Source organism: Eublepharis macularius, chromosome 5, assembly GCF_028583425.1.
Source record: "Eublepharis macularius isolate TG4126 chromosome 5, MPM_Emac_v1.0, whole genome shotgun sequence".
Lineage (NCBI taxonomy): Eukaryota > Metazoa > Chordata > Lepidosauria > Squamata > Eublepharidae > Eublepharis > Eublepharis macularius.
The window spans coordinates 147,728,703-147,746,648 of record NC_072794.1 but is presented as its reverse complement, the minus strand read 5'-3'; the positions used below and the strand labels follow the sequence as shown (position 1 = coordinate 147,746,648).

The 17,946-nt window shown below is 39.9% G+C and overlaps 1 protein-coding gene across 1 annotated transcript in view; it reads left to right on the top strand.

The window, feature by feature from the left end:
- The window catches only part of B4GALT5 (beta-1,4-galactosyltransferase 5), a 79,541-nt gene extending 62,910 nt beyond the window's left edge, over positions 1-16,631 (top strand). The window contains exons 5-9 of the mRNA XM_054981200.1: positions 446-562; positions 2,723-2,910; positions 3,141-3,263; positions 3,949-4,050; positions 13,518-16,631. Of these exons, the coding sequence (XP_054837175.1) occupies positions 446-562; positions 2,723-2,910; positions 3,141-3,263; positions 3,949-4,050; positions 13,518-13,665 (678 nt within the window). The 3' untranslated portion in view covers positions 13,666-16,631. The remainder of the gene's footprint in view (positions 1-445; positions 563-2,722; positions 2,911-3,140; positions 3,264-3,948; positions 4,051-13,517) is intronic.
- Positions 16,632-17,946: the final 1,315 nt, after the last annotated feature.

The following is a 17,946-nucleotide window of genomic DNA, read 5'->3' as shown; positions in this document are numbered from 1 at the left end:
AAACATGTATTTTTACATTGGTAAAATCAATTCGTTTATCCATATGTTTAAACTTATGTATGGCCTGTGTGGACTCCTGGGTTACTATGTCCTGTGGATGTGATTCTGGTAACTATTTGTTCAGTGAGTTTTATTGTTGCCACACTACTGTGCCAAAACAATGCTTAATGTGCCGTATAATTATTGATAGTTCAGTGAAGTTTAGATTGCTTTGGAAATCTTCTAGTACTTGAAGGACTACCTCTCCCCCCACATTCTTGTGCAGCTGCCTCGTTCTTCTCAGCAAGATCTGTTTTAATGTTTGCTTTATCAGATTGCTTTTATACTTTTACCTGCCCAAGGTCCTGAGATGCTCAGGAGATAGATGAGCATATAAATACTTTAAATAAATCTAGGAGGAACTATTGAAGATTTTGAAAAGCTAATCAAGTTTTTTGTCATCTAGGTGGCAATCCTCATTCCATTCCGCAATCGTTACGAGCATCTTCCAGTCCTCTTTAGACATCTTATTCCAATGCTGCAACGCCAACGTTTACAATTCGCATTTTATGTGATTGAGCAAGTAAGTTACCTTGCATGCGCCTCTTTTTCCCAAGGCTAATTCCTCTCCATTGGAAATAAGAGAAATTGATGATGATTTTCTTCCAGGATACATTACGTAAGAGACACCATTAACTGCCATCCCTCTGGGGTTCTTGCTCAATGGTGTTAAATCTCCAGAGTGTGCCTGGAGTGTGTGGCAGTTAATCCTTGCCAAACTGTATACTGTGAAAGCTTTCAAGAGTTGCTACATAGTGTAATTCCATGCTCCAAAAATTGTTGTGGTTACTGGCATTTTGTGCCCAAGTTTTCTCTATAAAACTTCTAGGAAACTAAAGCTAATATTTTGTTGTAAGGTGCTTATGATGTAATTCCTAGGGTTTTAAAAGCTGAAGACAGCAGAAGTTTGTGTTTATGGCTGGAGGCCTTGTGAATGATAACAAAAATGGTTTTGTCTTCTTATGTGATTGGCTAGTTCTCATACATACACCGCTAGCCTGAACATTTGCTGTAGTGGCATATGTACTGAAAATAGCAATGCTAATAAAACTTTTCAAGCTTATAGAGCAAACTGAATTTGATGGAAGGAGGGAGGAAAGGAATAGGGGTGGATTTGTTTAGGTGTCTCTGTCCTGGAACAAGGTGACCATTGAGCTGTGTTAGTTCTATACATCAGTCATACTTTGGGATGAACAACAATACTGGGAGCTGCACATTGTGCCTGAAAGTCTCCTGTGTGTGTAACAGTCTCCTGTAATACATTTGGGGTTATGCAATACTTCTAGAGCTTGTAGCCTCCAGGTTGAGGACGGTGATGAGGCCACAAAACCAAACTGGTCGGTCTGTGCACAATATTTGGCAGATGGCATCTTGGAGAGGCCTAACCTGTTCAAGCAGTGTTGCAAGTAAATTGCTCTTAATTCTGAGAATCTTCCATTTTCTGTGTGCCTTCCTCTCTGACTTGGTTTTAACATGAATGTTTCTTCCATCCATTAATTCAAACCACTTACTCTTCAACATTGCCAGACGTTTTGTTTATTCATAGATGCCCATTGTTGTGTTTTTAAAAATACAAATCTATGAAACTACTTTTAAAAGGTTAGATCATTGGTCCCTCTTGTCTAATATTATGTATTCTGACTTGCAACGGCTGTTCAGTCTTGAGAACAAATCTTTCCCATTCCAGTTTCCTGAGATCCTGTAACTGGAGAAATCAGGGGCTGAATCTGGAATTATCTGCATATCAAGCATATGTTCCATGGAGCTATCCCCTTCACTAAGTTTATTGCTTGCATGATAGAATATGTACTTTGCAATGATAAAACCCCAGATTGAATACCTAGCATCTCTAGATAATGAATATGTTTTTCTGGGAAATATGGCCAGTAATGAGCTACATAGACCAGTGAATTAACTCAGTATAAAACAGCTTCATAAATTCATTCTAGAAAATGTGTTTTTGAGAGCCTTTTGCCTATTCCAGATATTGAGAGATGGACTTTCCAATAAATAATAATAACAACTGCACTTATATACCGCTCTTCTAGACAGATTAGTGCGTCTCCCAGAGCAGTGAACAAGTTAGTGTTATTATCCCCACAATGCGGCTGGGAAGCTGGGGCTGAGAGGAGTGGCTTACCCAAGGCCACCTACTGAGCTCATTGTGGTAGTGGGATTTGAACCATTAGAGTGCTGATTTGCAGCTGAACCATTTAACCATTGTGCTACAGCATTACTATCTGCTCCTTTCAGAAGCTGGCAGTTGGGCATATAGCCATTTTGATCTATTGTGTGTCCACTTTTGAGTGAGGCCTAATTGTGCCAAGGGCTAGTATGGCAACTCTGTGGCATTTAAAGTTCTCTTGTTAGTTTCTGGGGTAATCTAAAAACGTCATGGTGCTACTCATGTAGCCCTGATCTGTTTGACATATGTCCAAACAAAGAACTACTGCTAGCTGAATTGCCAGTTTAGCAAACGGCAGCCTTTAGTTTAGAAAGGCCTAAAACTGTGCATTTCTCCTTAGAGAAGTGTATGGATACAAAATATGTGCTTTTGAACACATGCCCATACATGTGCACACACTCCATTGCACACTCATTGGGACCAAGTTTCTTTATGCAGCCATCTTCTATCTTGTGAATACGCTTAAATGTAATTGACATGTTTGGGTTCTCTTGCTAGGCTGGTAATCAACCTTTCAACCGTGCCATGCTCTTCAATGTTGGCTTTCGGGAAGCAATGAAGGACTTGGACTGGGATTGTCTGATATTTCATGATGTGGACCATATACCTGAAAATGACCGTAACTACTATGGATGTGGGCAGATGCCAAGACACTTTGCTGCAAAACTGGATAAATATATGTATATGTAAGTGTAGTAATGACCCATCTCCCTTTTGTGCACTTAAGATACCTTTTTAAAAAGGGGGTGGGAATGAAGGCAAACATCACTTTAGCTCATGGCTGATTTTGTCTCCACCCTGGAAAGCTATGGCTTATGACAGGATATAAACAGGCCACTCAGTCTGCCCAGATCTCTGATAAGTTCTGTTCACAACAAGTTTGACTAACTTTGTTTATTCTGTCTTCTTAATACAGCCTCCCTTACAGTGAGTTCTTTGGAGGGGTGAGTGGCCTAACAGTCGAACAGTTTCAAAAAATCAATGGCTTTCCTAATGCCTTCTGGGGCTGGGGCGGAGAGGATGATGACCTCTGGAACAGGTACTTGGCATACAAGAGGTGGAAGGGGTCACATGTGCAAGTTCTAGTTTAGTATGGTTTTCCCACAGGCTACCACATCCTTAGTCTCATGCAAGCAATGAAGTGTTCCATGCACGATGTAACACTGGTAGAATGATTATTTTTGATAAGCTGGTGGGGATATTGCATCCTGAGCGAACCTTATATGCCAGTCTCAGCAGTTCAAGTTGCCTGAGGGCTCTTTCTAGTTCCATTTTGTATTGATTGGCTCCATTCCTCATGGTTGGTGCCAGTCTTACTGAGTAGCGTTTGGCTTCATAACCTGTCCCATAACCTCAGCATCTTGTACAAACCTTGGTTGATTTTAGAATAATGTGTTTTTTTTGAGATGGGTGGATTGAGGACAGGAACACAAGTTTAATCTGCAAAAGTGTGCTCCTCAAAAGTTTAATGTCTAACACAGAATAATCACTAGCTACAACTGAAAGCAAACATACTGTTGATGTAACCTATGTGTCAGCTCCCATGTGTCAGTTTTTAATTGTCTGTGTCCTAACAGTTTTAAGTATGTCTATCTTGTTGAGCTACCTTGTTGGAGACATTCCTTAGAAGGCACAGTGGAGCAATTGTTGTTCCGGTTGTAGAGTGTTAGAAAATGCTGGTTTCAAGCCAGCTGAAACCTTCTTCCTTTTTTTCTTTCCTTCAGGGTCCATTATGCAGGCTACTTGGTTACTCGGCCAGAAGGAGACACTGGGAAATACAAGTCAATTCCACATCATCATAGAGGTGAAGTACAGTTCTTAGGAAGGTAAATTAATTGTTTTTAAACTTTAATTTTCTGAACTTTTAGTTTTATTTTTTTAAAGGCAAACACATAAACACCATAAATAAGAGTATAAAAAGCCATCATAGAGCAGCAAAGAAGGAATCACCATTTGGAAAGAGGCAGTTATACTAAGAGTTTGCATGCACCTAAGTAAACCCTTGCCTATCTACCCATAGGAACACAGTCAATACATACAATGAAATATATAGTATTGAGCATTAATATATTTTTAAAATCTATTACTGTGGCAAATTAATATCTGTATGTACCTCCGGCGTGTGTGTGTGTGTGACAGTTAATCACTCCATCTGTTAGTATATATAGTTAAAACTGTTTAAACTGTATTTTATCTTTGTTGTTGTTACTTCATGATGTTAATGTTCTTGTTCAACTTGTTATTTCTTCTTCTGTAATTATAACTATTTGTTTCTCAATAAATAATTTTTAAAAAAAGAAATGGCTGTATCCCAGCATCTCTGATCCAGTGATGGAAGCAAAGAGAATCACAGGACTTCCACTACTGGGTCAGACAAAATGGGACAGCAACTAGCAGAAATCTGATAAGTTTTTTGGAGGAAAAAGAAAATTTCACTATTTCAGCCACTGTGTATCCTATAACATAATTGAGAAAGCGTGTTGCTGATGACTCACATGGATTCCACAGTGCAGGCACGCTCTCGCGCACCCCTAGCAGGGATGACAAGTGAGTCTTGGCAACAGGGCTTGTCAATGAGGCTGGAGCAGGAGCACGTCCCACTTTCTGCTTCCCTCCCTCCCTTTGCCTCCAGCCAAACGGGGCCGAGCTGGGCACCTGGCGAGCGAAGAAGCGCACCACGCTATCCGCTCCCCTCGCCCACCCCAGCTGCGTGCCCTGCACATGCCAGCCTCCTTCTGCCTGACTCCTGCCTGCCTGTCTCACCTTCCCTGCATTCTCCCCTCCCTCATCTGCCCCCGCCACACGTGCCCACCCCTCTACTCCTGCAAGACTTTTGCCTGCCTGTCTCACCTTCCCTGCATTCTACCCTCTCTTACACCCCCGCACCTGCCCCTCTACTCCTACCTGCCCGCCAACTAGGGCAGCTGGCAGGCGCATGTTTCCTTATTCCTGCAACCGAAGCCCCTTTGTCCTCTTCAGATTAGCCCAAGCCTTCCAAACTACAAATGGAATATTTCCGTTGGGTAAATCTGCAACTATACCAGTGGTTAGAAGTTATAGGATATGGGAGACGTGGGTTCACTGACCTTGGGCCAGTGACTGACTTTTTAGCCTCACCTACCTAAGAGGGGTAAGAGCCCTGTGGCACAGAGTGGTAAGCTGCAGTACTGCAGCCCAAGCTCTGCTCACAACCTGAGTTCAATCCTGGTGGAAGCTGCGTTCAGGTAGCCAGTTCAAGGTTGACTCAGCCTTCCATCCTCCCGAGGTCGGTAAAATGAGTACCCAGTTTCCTGGGGGTAAAGTGTAGATGACTGGGGAAGGCAATGGCAAACCACCCCATAACAAAAAGTCTGCCAAGAAAACGTGATATGATATCCCCCCATGGGTCAGTAATGACTCGGTGCTTGCACAGGTGCTTTACCTTTTACCTAAGAGGGGGTTTGTGAGGATAAAATGGAGGAGGGGGGAGAACTATGTAAGTTGCCCTGAGCATGTTGAAGGAGGGATCAGGTAGAAATCGAATGAATCATTCCTTCTCGGTGCAGAACTTTAGTTCTGCAGTGCATGAGCAACTTTGTTCACAGCTTTTGTTACTGAGCTAACCTCATTTTTTAGGGAAGCTCTCAGCTGTCTTCATCACATCAGGCATTAGGCTTTTACAGTGCCTTTTCTTTCTTGATTGACAGGCTTGCAGTATATAGGGTGGACTTTCAAAGATAATTGAATTTGCATTGTAAAGTTGCATTACATTCACTGTAAAAGTAGCTTGTGAGTATACCCCTGTGCTTATGGCAGCCCCTTTTGAATTGCCATCTGGTAGCTTCAGTTGCCATCAAGGTTTGGGTTAATTTAGTTTTTCACAATTCAACAGGAGAAATCCCATTATGGTAGAAAAACATATGTAACCTTAAAGGAGGAGTGAATTTGCAAGCTCCAGATGTGAATTAGCTGCACCACTGTTTGAACTTGTACTCTGCTTTTTTTTCTCTTCAACGTGGCACTTGTAATGGTTTTGAGCCTCTTGGATTGCCCATGTAGCCAGTTCCACAGTGCAAAGACCAACATGTGACATGGATTGTTTTTAGATGTTTTTCCTTCTAAAGCAGTCTTTTACTTGCCTTAAATTTTCAGAAATCTCTTGTAGCCTGCTGTTTTGCTTAGTAATTCAGACCCATTACCTACAGTATAGTTTACAGTATCCCAATGGATGCTGCAGTGGTTACATTTCAGCCATGGTTCTGACAGAGATTGAAATGGTACATCATCTCCCTGAAATACACACGTGTGCTTGATTTGGTACTACTCTGAAAGTGTGCTTAGGGTATTTAGCTTTTGTCTCTGTATGAGTTTCTTTCTACTTAAAAGAGCACAGAACCAGGGGCACACCCAGTAGCCAGTGCACAGGTCTTGCTTGGGAGAGATTTGCCTTACGAATTCTTGCCACAAACAAAATTAGAGCACTACTTATATTCTGGAAGTGGAGCTAAATGGATATATTGTGATTATACCTTCATCTGTTTTCTTTCCAAAACATGAAGGCTAGAAATCATTTAAAATATTTCTGAAATTGTAAATAACCATTTTATTATATTTACTTAATTTATACCCTGCTTTTCTCCCCAATGGGAACCCTAAGCATCATACATCATTCACCGCTCCTCCATTTTTTCTCACAACAACCGTATGAGGTAGGTTAGGCTGAGAGTGTGACTGGCCCAAGGTCGCCCAGGAAGCTTCCATTGCAGAATGGGGATTCAAACCTAGATCTCCCAGATCACAGTCCAATACTCTAACCACTAGATCACATTGGCTCTCTGTTTTCAGTATTTAATACTTGGCTAGGACTCTTCCATTGTTCATAAGTAGACACCAAGATATTTTTACACCTGCTTTGGATGACTTCTTCCTGGCGGCTTCTATAATTGCAGCATAGTACCAGTTGGTAACCGAACTTAGTGACAATGAAGAAGTAACTAACAGATGTATAAAAATTACCTACCGGATGGAATCCCTTCCTGGGTGGTTCCATATGAAGTATTAGATCTGAGAACTGTCGATAATGAACAACAATGTTTAACGTATAAGGAGATAACGCGAATAGAATCTTCTAAACTAAGAATTAAGACGCAGGAGGAGTTGTCTCCAAGTTATGACTGGTTTCAATATAGACAGATTAGAGATCTTTATAATTCAGACTGTGTGAAGGGAGGGATAAGAATGGAGAATTCGGAATTAGAGGAGGTAATTTTGCAAGAGGATAAAAAGGAAATCTCTAAGACCTATAAAGTGTTGTTAAAATGGTTTACAGAAGATGAGACAGTCAAAGTTCAAATGGTGAAGTGGGCAATAAACTTTAATAAAGAAATAACAATGGAGGCGTGGGAATACCTGTGGAAAAATATGTTGAAGATTACGACATGCACCAATATAAAAGAGAACGTCTATAAAATGATTTATCGTTGGTATTTGACACCAAAGAAAATTGCGTTAGGGAATCAGAACATGTCAAATAAATGCTGGAAGTGCAAAAAGCATGAAGGATCTTTGTATCACATGTGGTGGACTTGTGAGGTAGCTAAGCAGTACTGGGGGGAAATAATAGAAGTAATAAGTGAGATTTTACAATTTCAAGTTAATAAAAACCCAGAACTGCTACTACTGAACTTGGGAATGGAAGATATTCCAGCACAATATAGGACATTGTTATTTTATATGACAACAGCGGCTAGACTTTTATATGCGCAAAAATGGAAAGTACAAGAAGTGCCAACTATTGAGGATTGGATTTATAAATTGCTGTACATGGCGGAAATGGACAAAATGACAAGGAAACTGAGAGATCTCGATCCAGGACAGTTCAACATGGATTAGGAGAAACTGAAACACTATCTGGGGAAAAAATGGGAGGTTGGAGGAGAACTGTGGCAGTTTGAAAATTACTGAAATACAATAAAAGAAGAGAGAAGTGACTTTACCGGGGGGAGGGAATTTAAACAAGGAGTTCTAAGCAATTATTTTATTTGATTACCATATATAGTAGTAAATAATAGAGGTGTTATTATAAGAATTATAAGGATATAAGTTAACTAAATATATTTCTGGCAGATAACTGTATAACAGATAAATTATATTTTTAAATAGATTGAATATAAGAAATGTGGAAATGGGAAAGAAGTATATAGTAACATATAGAATATAAGTTAAATTGAGTGACATATATTGAATGTATACAGTGTTATAGAAGCATTTAGTAGTATGTGGAGTATGGGTCAAATTGGTTGACCCATATTGACGTGATTAAGTAAGAGAATAGTAAACGGATATAATGTTATATTATTAAAGAATATATGCTAGAAATGTAATAGTTAGCCTTATAAGGTAAAAGGGGAAGGGAATAAAGGTAGTACTGTGATATAACATAATATATAAGCTTAGAAGAGAATGAAAGTAGGTTTGATAGTATAAAGTAAGTTTGAAATGAGTAAGAAAAAAAAAGATAAGGGGTTGGAAAACTGTTGGAAGTCAACAAAAGGGGGGAAAGGGAGGGGGTTAGAATTGAAATTATTTAAAGGGAAATGATTGTATGGAATATTTACATAATTTCTAATCCAATAAATTTTTATTAAAAAAAAGAAGAAGAAGTAACTAACAGATTTTTGGAAGTATTTTCAATCAGTATTGCATTGTGCACTTTGAATTACCTGCATATTCAAGCACAGAATGAGCCTCTTGTGCATAAAATTCTAGGCAGATTTCCAAACTCCTCCTTTCCCTGAGCAGCCACTTGAAAGAATGAAATACCTTCCTCTTCCCCACTTTCATTCTGTTGTTGCATCACAGTTGTAGCAAGTTGGCAAAGACTGTTGATTCTCTTCTAAAATTAGCTTTGAACTGCTTGCAAGTTGAGTCTGAGGACTTGAAAACGTCCCCCAAACTCCAAATGTGTGGTGAGTTTGTGGTTGAGTAGTGAAGGAGAGGTACTTGGCACATGCATCAAGGCACTCAATACCTCTTTGCAGAATCCAGAACAGAGCTCTGGCATTAATGACAATGTTTTTTGAATCTGAGCCATAGACCATATTAAACTTATGAAGATTCATCCCCTTCCTCCAATAAACCTGTAGCACGAACCCCAGCATTTATTGTGGAGGACAGCAGTAAAATTGGTTGCCTTCTCTGAAGAGGCAAAGGTCTAAAATGTGACAGCATTAAGATGCTGATCTTTTGCTTCCTGTCTCAACAGATTGGAGTTGCTGGCAGTGGCAGATGAAGGAGAGCACACTTGAACTTTTGTCACTTACTAGTTGTCATGTCTCAGGGACGGGCCCCCAAGGCTCAGTACTACCTGAGATTCCAGTGGCTTGTCATATTGAAATGGTTTCTGTGGGGGGAGGGGAGAAGCTGTCAAATCATTATCCAAATAGCTGTTTAGCTGTTAACTCAGCATGATACTTAAATGGGTGGCCAAACTGCTCCTGAAAATGAAGCAAATACATTGAAGAGCTGCAAGTGGTGTGCTTGTAAAACCACATTAGAAGGAATATAGGACTTACACCATCAAATTGGATGGTGTATATATGGTGTATAATAAAATGCAGGTTTGTGGAATTGTTGAGAGGGGATCTTGGCTCTTGATAGCCAGATTCTTGGGACAGATCTTTTCCAGTATAATTAACTATCTGTAGTCGAAGGCCCTTCTGCAGTCGTTACTTCTCCACTTTACATTGGTGGATCTAAAATATATCTGCCTTCCATTTGTATGTGTTCTTTTGGCTCTTCAAAAAATCCAGTCACTTACGCATTGAACTGCAAAATGGCCTTTCTATCACATTCTTAATCTTAATCTGATGCTAACCATTATACCACATGGACTTTCACTGCTTTGTGACTCTCTCCACTCTTGTAACTCAGCATTTCAGAAGTTATCCCTCTGCTTTAGAATGCAAGTTAATCTGGTTTATGATGCATAGGATCCAAGAGGCTGTAAACTCTGCTAGCAGTTCCATTGATGTGACTGATTGGCAGCTCTGGAATGTGGAGAGCTCCTTCCAGTGGAAGTATTTGAAAACATTCTTCCATTTCCTGCCAGTAGTGAGAATTATTTCAGGTCTGTGGGACCGTAATGATGATGGTTAAATTTAAGTAGGTCTCGCATGGATGGGGCAAGTGCCTACCAGATCCTTGAAAATGGCTGTCTCCTGAAGGAAGAGTGGGATATTAAACTTGTACAGTGTAGCATAGTAGTTAGTGAATGGGTTGCAAGTCAGCACTCTTATTAGCTTGACTCCCACTACTGCTATAAACTCTGCAGGTGGCTTTGGGTAAACCACTCCTCTCAGCCCCTACTCCCAAGCTGTATTGTGAGGATAATAGTAACACTGACTTTTTTCACTGCTCGGAGTGTAGCACTTATCTGTCCAGAATGGCAGTATATACGCACACTATTGTTAATAATCCACCCGAAAGGCCTGACTGACTGGTGTGTTTTAATCTTATACCCAGTATAACTGGCTTCAGTAGGGTCAGCTTCAGCCTGGTCCTGTTCTGCTTGCGGAGGTGCTGTCTAGCTGATACCATCCAGTAGTTTGTCAGAAAGAGGGAATCCCCACCCTGCCAGTGCTTTCACCATGTTGAGCTTCCTCGTGGGCATTCCCTGCTGACGTTCCTACAAACCACCCCACAGACCACCTCACCCCACCCTACAGACCAACAAACTAGGATTAAAATATTCCATGTGGCTGCAGAGACATTTTCTTCTCTTCCTCCTGACTCATTGTTTTATCTAGCCCAAGTTCAAGTCCAGCATCCTCTACAGATCCAGCTCTTCCTGTTTTTCTTTTATTTCCAGTTTTTCTCCATGTCTTTTTTTCTTTGTGCTCTCTGTTTCTAGGTCTGAAACAGGCAAGATCTGCTTGTATTGAGCTTTTAAATATTGTTTTTGGATATTTGTTTATGATTTTCGTGTATAATGTTTTCTTCAGTTGTTAGCTGCCCTGATCCCATTTGCAGGGAAGGCAGGGTATAAATTTGATTAAATAAATAAATAAAAGTTTTGTGCTATTTGGAAATACTCCGTAGCACTATTCTCCAGATAAATTTTTGCTCTAAGCTCTTTTTATTCCTTTAAAAAACTAGATTAATCTTTCTTTGCAATTCAATCACTTAGTCTCTCTGCAATATTTAAACACCCCCTATTGGGTAATTGAGAAGGTACCATATTTGCTGTCCAAATTATGGAGTGCAGGCTTCTCTTAATCATGATTTAAACTCCCAGATGAACAGGCCAATTTAAATCAAGCTTTTATTTCAGATAATTTCCCAAACAAAACTATGTGATTGCTTGCTTATAACCATTAAAACATACATGCTTTCAGCTAAGTGGAACTTCTTTACCATTAAGTAGGATGCACTTTTGTAACTTAAATATTTAACATTTTTTATTTTGAAAAATGTAACATTACATGGCATGATAACTTTTTGCTCATTATTTTTGTCAGACTTTATATAAACTAATCACATGCATATACACACAGCGACAGTATAAATGGGATTCCATGAAAAATGTCAATGAGATCCTCTTCTCAAGCCCTGCTCTTTGTGTTCCCATCTGCAGAACTGAGGCAGGTGGGAACCAGAGACAGAGCTCTTTGAGTGGTGGCACCTTGCCTTTGGAATGCTCTTCACCTTGAAGCTCACCTGGAACCTCCCCCCCCCCCCTTATTGTCACTTAGGTGCCAGCTGTAACATTTTTTCTCCAGGCTTTCAACTGAGAGGTTATCTGTTAAATTTACATTCTGCTTCTAGCCTAGGGACCATGACACTGCTGTAGCACAGTGGTTAAGTGGTTTGGCTGCAAATCAGCACTCTACTGGTTTGAATCCCACTACTGCCATGAGCTCAGTGGGTGGCCTTGGGTAAACCACTCCTTTCAGCCCCAGCTCTCCAGCTGTATTGTGGGGACAATGATAACACTAACTTGTTCACCGCTCTGGGTGAGGCACTAATCTGTCTAGAAGACAGATTAACAACAATAAACGTTGTTGTTGTTGTTTAGATTGCTGGATATTGAGTTGTGCTTCTTGTTTCAGTTACTAATTCTGATGATGCTGTGTTCTTACTTTGAGCCTCCTTGAGCAGGTGTCTGAGATAAAGCATATAAATTCTCTAAATAAGATACATGTCTTCTTTGGCCAGTTCCCCTCATTCCCTTCAGTCCTTCAACTGTAAGGAGATTTTCCCTGTTGCAGTTTAGAAAATCAGGACTCTTTGAGCCAAGCTACAAGTGACACCTGACACGAGTTAGACACTTAACAGCTTCCCTCAAGTTTTGATGGGAAATGTAGGCGTCCTGGTCTTGCAGTTTGGCTCTCCATTTAATTGAAGTTTACAGAGCAGCAGTCTATGGAAGGAAGAACATGCGATCGGGAGGAGAGTTCAAGCGTCGGGCTCTTTTCAGGAGCCCCCCTTCCCCTCCGCTGGGTGTGAGGGGGTGGTTTCTGTAGACTTCAATTAAATGGAGAGCCAAGCTGTAAGACCAGGACGCCTACATTTCCCATCAAAACTTGAGGGAAGCTGACAAGTGTGTCAGACATCACTTGTAGTTTGGCTCTCAGTGCATCTAATCTGGTCTGGAAAGCAAATTCTCTCTTGCTTGGTTACTGCTTTAAACTGTGACAGGATTTTCCCTTCCCTCAGTCAAATGCCCAACCCCAGTCAACCGAAAGCTTCCTTTTGCATGCTACTCTGGGTTTTGCACTCATGCGTGAGCACAGAGCAAGGCTATGTACCTGTAGAACAAACTTTCCAGAAGGAACAGCTGGATGGAGTGATGAGGCATACACAGTCCTCTCTTTTCACATAATGGTACATTGACTGCCTGTGTTCTTCCCCCATAAGAGAAGAGGAAAAACATGTTTGTGCCCTGTAGGGTTCAGTCCACATGTGGAGTACCCACATGGATATTTTAAAATCAACTTTATTGTCAATAGGACTGAGCAGGTAATATAGTTGGATATATTGCTGTTCCCATTCAGGTACTTTTGACAATGTTCTCAATAGCTGATCTGTTGTATGTACTCCATTACCCTAATTCCCTGCTGCTCAGTTTTTGAATTCTTGTGCATTTAGAGGTGGGAGAGGACAATCCATATTGTCCCGGAATATTCTGTACTCTGGAATATTAGGTATTCTGGAAATGTTTTGTTGTTGAGATGGGTCTTAGTGGCTCTCTCCTTGCCTTAATATCTGAACCAGATTGGCCTTAATGCCACCACTTCTTTCTTTCTCGACATAGGTATGCGCTGCTGAGGAAGTCCAAAGAGAGGCAAGTTTTGGATGGCCTCAACAACTTGAACTATTTTCCAAATGTTACGTATGACGCCTTGTATAAAAACATAACTGTCAACCTGACGCCAGAGCTGGCTCTGGTGAATGAATACTAAGAGAAGATAAGAAGAACAAAACCACATGTTGATATATTGTTTTATAGGGTTCTCCTGGACAAGAAAAGTCTTGGATCTAATGAAGGATCACAGTATTTTGAAGAATAATACTGAAAGCATGCACGCAGATGGTCTGTGACTGTAGCCCTACTCGAACTGGTTGTGCAGCAAGCTCGGACTTCACTTGCTTTCTGATTTTTTTTTTTAAGGACAGTGGTTTGACCTGCTGCTTTGCCCCCTTCATTCCATCTCCTTAAACAATCTCCAACACCAAACTGTGATCAAATGTGCTTTTCCACTCATTAAATCAGTTTGGCTGAAAAGGACATTGTTGGCTTCTCGACTTTGGATGCCGGAAGCAATCCTGCAGGCAACAGCCCTAATGAGAGACAAACTGCATCTTACAATATCATTCTTCTACATTTGTGTCTGTATTGTTTTTTTTTAATTGACCTGCTTGAAGAGAAGATATATATATATATGTACAACAGAATCGCTTCTTAAAGAAGTGTTGGTGTAAATAAGCTGTATAAATCGCTTTCCTTTCTTTAAAAATTCTTTTATAATTTGAAGCTGAAGGTTTACAACTTAAGGTGATTCACATAAACCCCACATGTGCAGGTGTTTCAGCACATCATGACGGTGTTCGTGTGAGTAAATTGGTTCAGGATCACTTGCCTGATCTCTTGCAGGATTAGGAGCTTGGTAGGCTGTGATGCTTAAAAAAATGGAAGCCACAGCAGTGCTTTCTTTGGGGTGAAAAAAAAATGTGTGTGGAGGGATAGAAATTACATTTATAAAAGAACAAACACCCATCTTGCACCATTTTGTAGTCCAGTTGTTTCTGACAGTCCAGCATATTCTGCCATGTCCCATAGTGGCAAATACCAGTGGAATTCACATCCATCCCTGCTGCTTTGCCTTTACAAGTGATGGCCTCTCCAGTCAGTTGTGCTGGCTGTCACTTACCTTGAATCCCTTCATTTTTTCAGTGCAGTCTGAGTTTGGGCAGCCAACTGCAGATTGTTAAATCTGCCTTTCAAAAAAAATCTGTAGTGATACCTGTAATTTAATTTTTTGGGGAGGGAGGAGTTTTATGAATAGTATTTTGATATTTATTGTGTATACAAAACTGTACACTGAATTAATATAGGCTAAAGCTGTAGGTTAGGGCTCTTGGTTGTGGTAATTAACCAGAGAGAGCATTGCACAAACGTTGGGATAAGTTTATCCAGACTTCAAATTTACAATTAGAAGAATGAAGGGCATTGAGATTAGTTCAGGAAAAAAATGTGAGCATTGGGCAGAAGTGCTTGGTCCATATCCTCCATCCAGTTCGACAGATCCAGTTTTGTTTGAAGCTGTCGTCTTAGATTTGTGCCTTTTTTGTTTTTTGTTGTTGCTGTGGTTTAAAACCAATCCATCTGTTTATACAGTGTGTTCAAACTTTTTATTTTAACTGGGGTCTATAACTCTGGTAAAATGTCCTTTTTTTGCATTGCTTTTTAATATGTATTTATAGAGACAGATTGTGAGTACTTAACCTCAAAAGTGCTTTAATTTCTGTTACTGCATTGTTGCCTTCAACTTCCTCCAATTGCATAGTTTACATATAGTTTCTTGGTTCGGTGGCTGTATGAACCCCCATATACATCTGTTGTGGGTGTGACTGACCAGGCCTGCTTTCTTGTATCTGAAAAAAGTTATGAAAATGTGTCCTCCTCCTGCGTGTATGCACACATGCGTGAGTGTGGAGACGTATGTAGAACTTATCAGCCCATATGAAAGGACAGCAAGTCTGCCCCTGAAAATGCTGGTAAGCCTGTAATTTAGGTGAAAAGTATTTGAAATAAGTGCGCTTTAAAATATTTCATAAGGGAACCCTTCATGGCTGCTGCAGAGCAGAGGTAAGGATTTGAGTGGGTTTTTCTTTTAATGACACTCATAGCAATAAAAACCTAAATTTTGATTTTTCTCATATAGATGATGCATATGTACCCTTTGATTCCATTTTCCCTTTTATTAAGGCCTAGAAAATTAGCAAGAACCCACATTTTTGTTTAATGGTGCTTCAACTGAGGAATGTATTTAAAACTGTCTGAATTCATCATCACGTGCATTTGAATGAATATATCTGTTCAAATAGACAGACTTTCCAGCACTTCAGATCTCTCAAGCTTTTAACATTTATTCCACTTCCTTGAAAAACAAAAAAAGGAATTACCTCTGCTCAGAAATGCACTTGCTAAAGATTGGCATGAAAGGGTCAGTTTGACTTCCTAATCAATGGCACTCTCGGTTTAGTTAGGTTTTCCCCCCCAATCACGTTGTTTTCTTTCCCTCTTTAGAAATGTGGAATACTTTTAAAATGTGCACTGTTAATCTTATCAGCTAAGTCAAATACTGTATAGTTAATGTACTGGTTCAAAAACATAACTGTCAAACGCATGTGATACGGTGTAAAAAAAAAATCATCTGTAAAGTGTACATAACTTTGGCAGCTGAAATTCGACGAGGCCACTGCTCCACATCCCCCATCAACACTGTCCGCTAATATTGCTGGGGGTGGAACAAGATAAATGCTTCTTTTTTTTTTGTATGAGCCATGTGGTCTTAATTTGCTTAAATTGTGTAATATCCACTATTTCATTTTTTTTAAGCTCCTCTTCAAAGAGTTTACCAGCTGAGCCACCGCCACATATTTCCCAATGCCTCCTGTCACAGGAAGCATTGAAGAAACCACGTGCGACTCCTTTCCATCCTGTTCTGTTTGAGCTCGCTCTTACGTTTCCTATGAGGTGCCAGGGGTACATTTTTGCACTGAAATCTAGTGTTTTAAAACACACACAATTTTCAGCAAAGCAATCCTTTGTGTCATTACATTTATTTACCCATGTGTTTGTACATTTTTGTATTTGTTAATTTATGAATGATTTTTTCAGTAAAAAGAATACATATTCAAGGTACCAAGAGATTTTGGTAACATTGCTTTATTTATTAAGGGAAAGTTCTGAGGATCAAAATTGTTAGAGAATTTAGAGATTTAAATGTATGATAGTTCACAACAACTCAAAACAGCTAGCTTTTAAAGTAACCCTTGTTAGCTTCACTTTTTCCACACTTCCTCGTTCCTTTAAGTAGCAGATGAATTTCAGATTTCAACAATCTAGCTCAATTTTTTCCTCCAGTGTATTTGGGGTGGGGGAATATTGCTTATTGTTCAGGGAAGTTCCCTGATTAGCAGGAGACCTAGCAAACTGATCTATAATATTTAAATATGTTAAGATTAACAGGTACTGTGGCAGGAAATGGGTTTCCCAACATTAGAACAATCAGCCATTCACTAGGTAGACGCTTGTGGTTGAGAACAGGGCTTTTTCAATAGTGGCACCTTAACAGTGAAATGTATTTCCCCCTTTAAGCTGGCATGGCACCTACTCTCTTAGGCCCCGGGCCAAAACATTTCTGTTTACCTAGACTTCTTGTTAAGGGGATTGGTATTTTGACGCCATTTTAATAGTTGCTTTTAACCTGAAGACTGTTGTTCATTTTAAGCCCCTTAGTGATTTATGTGTTATGCTCTAGCTAGGTTTTAGTAACTTTAAGTGTTTCATGACTTAATTTTGTAGGCCACCTTTGGGCAGTTTCCCTGGAGAATTAAAAATTTTTAATTTTCTCAGCTCTTTGGGTTGGATCATGCAGATCCATTCTGTCATCAGTGGTGCACTTCTCCAGTACAAGGAACCTTTTCTCTGTTGCATCTAGGCGATGGGTCCTGGTGCCATAGAAAAACAGCACTGCTAGTGTCATGAATCCGTGGGATCTAACTCATACTGCTTTGTTCAAACAAGGTTTTGAAGATTACTAATAGTCACTATCTTTTCCAGAGTACTTGTAAACCTTTGTCTGTTGTTTCCTTTTTACCCTGCATGCTGCTTTAAATGCATGATTTGGCTAATTGCACATTAACTTCTAATTCTAACATCTGAACGTTAGTGGTGTGCTGGAGAAATGTACACTTCTCTTAAAAGTAACATGAACAAACCAAGCCTACAAATAGACCATTTCCCAGGAAAACTATTAGTTACTAGTAATTAAATTGCAATAATCAAGAGGCATTTGATGCTGCACTATATTCTTTGCATGGTTGAGGATTTCAAGGTTTAGAAAAAATTGTGTATATATACAGAATTGACCATATGCTCAAAGGTAGCAAAACACTGCTTGGATCTTTTCTGACCCACTATAAATGAGTGGCAGAGAGCATTAAAACCGGTGTCT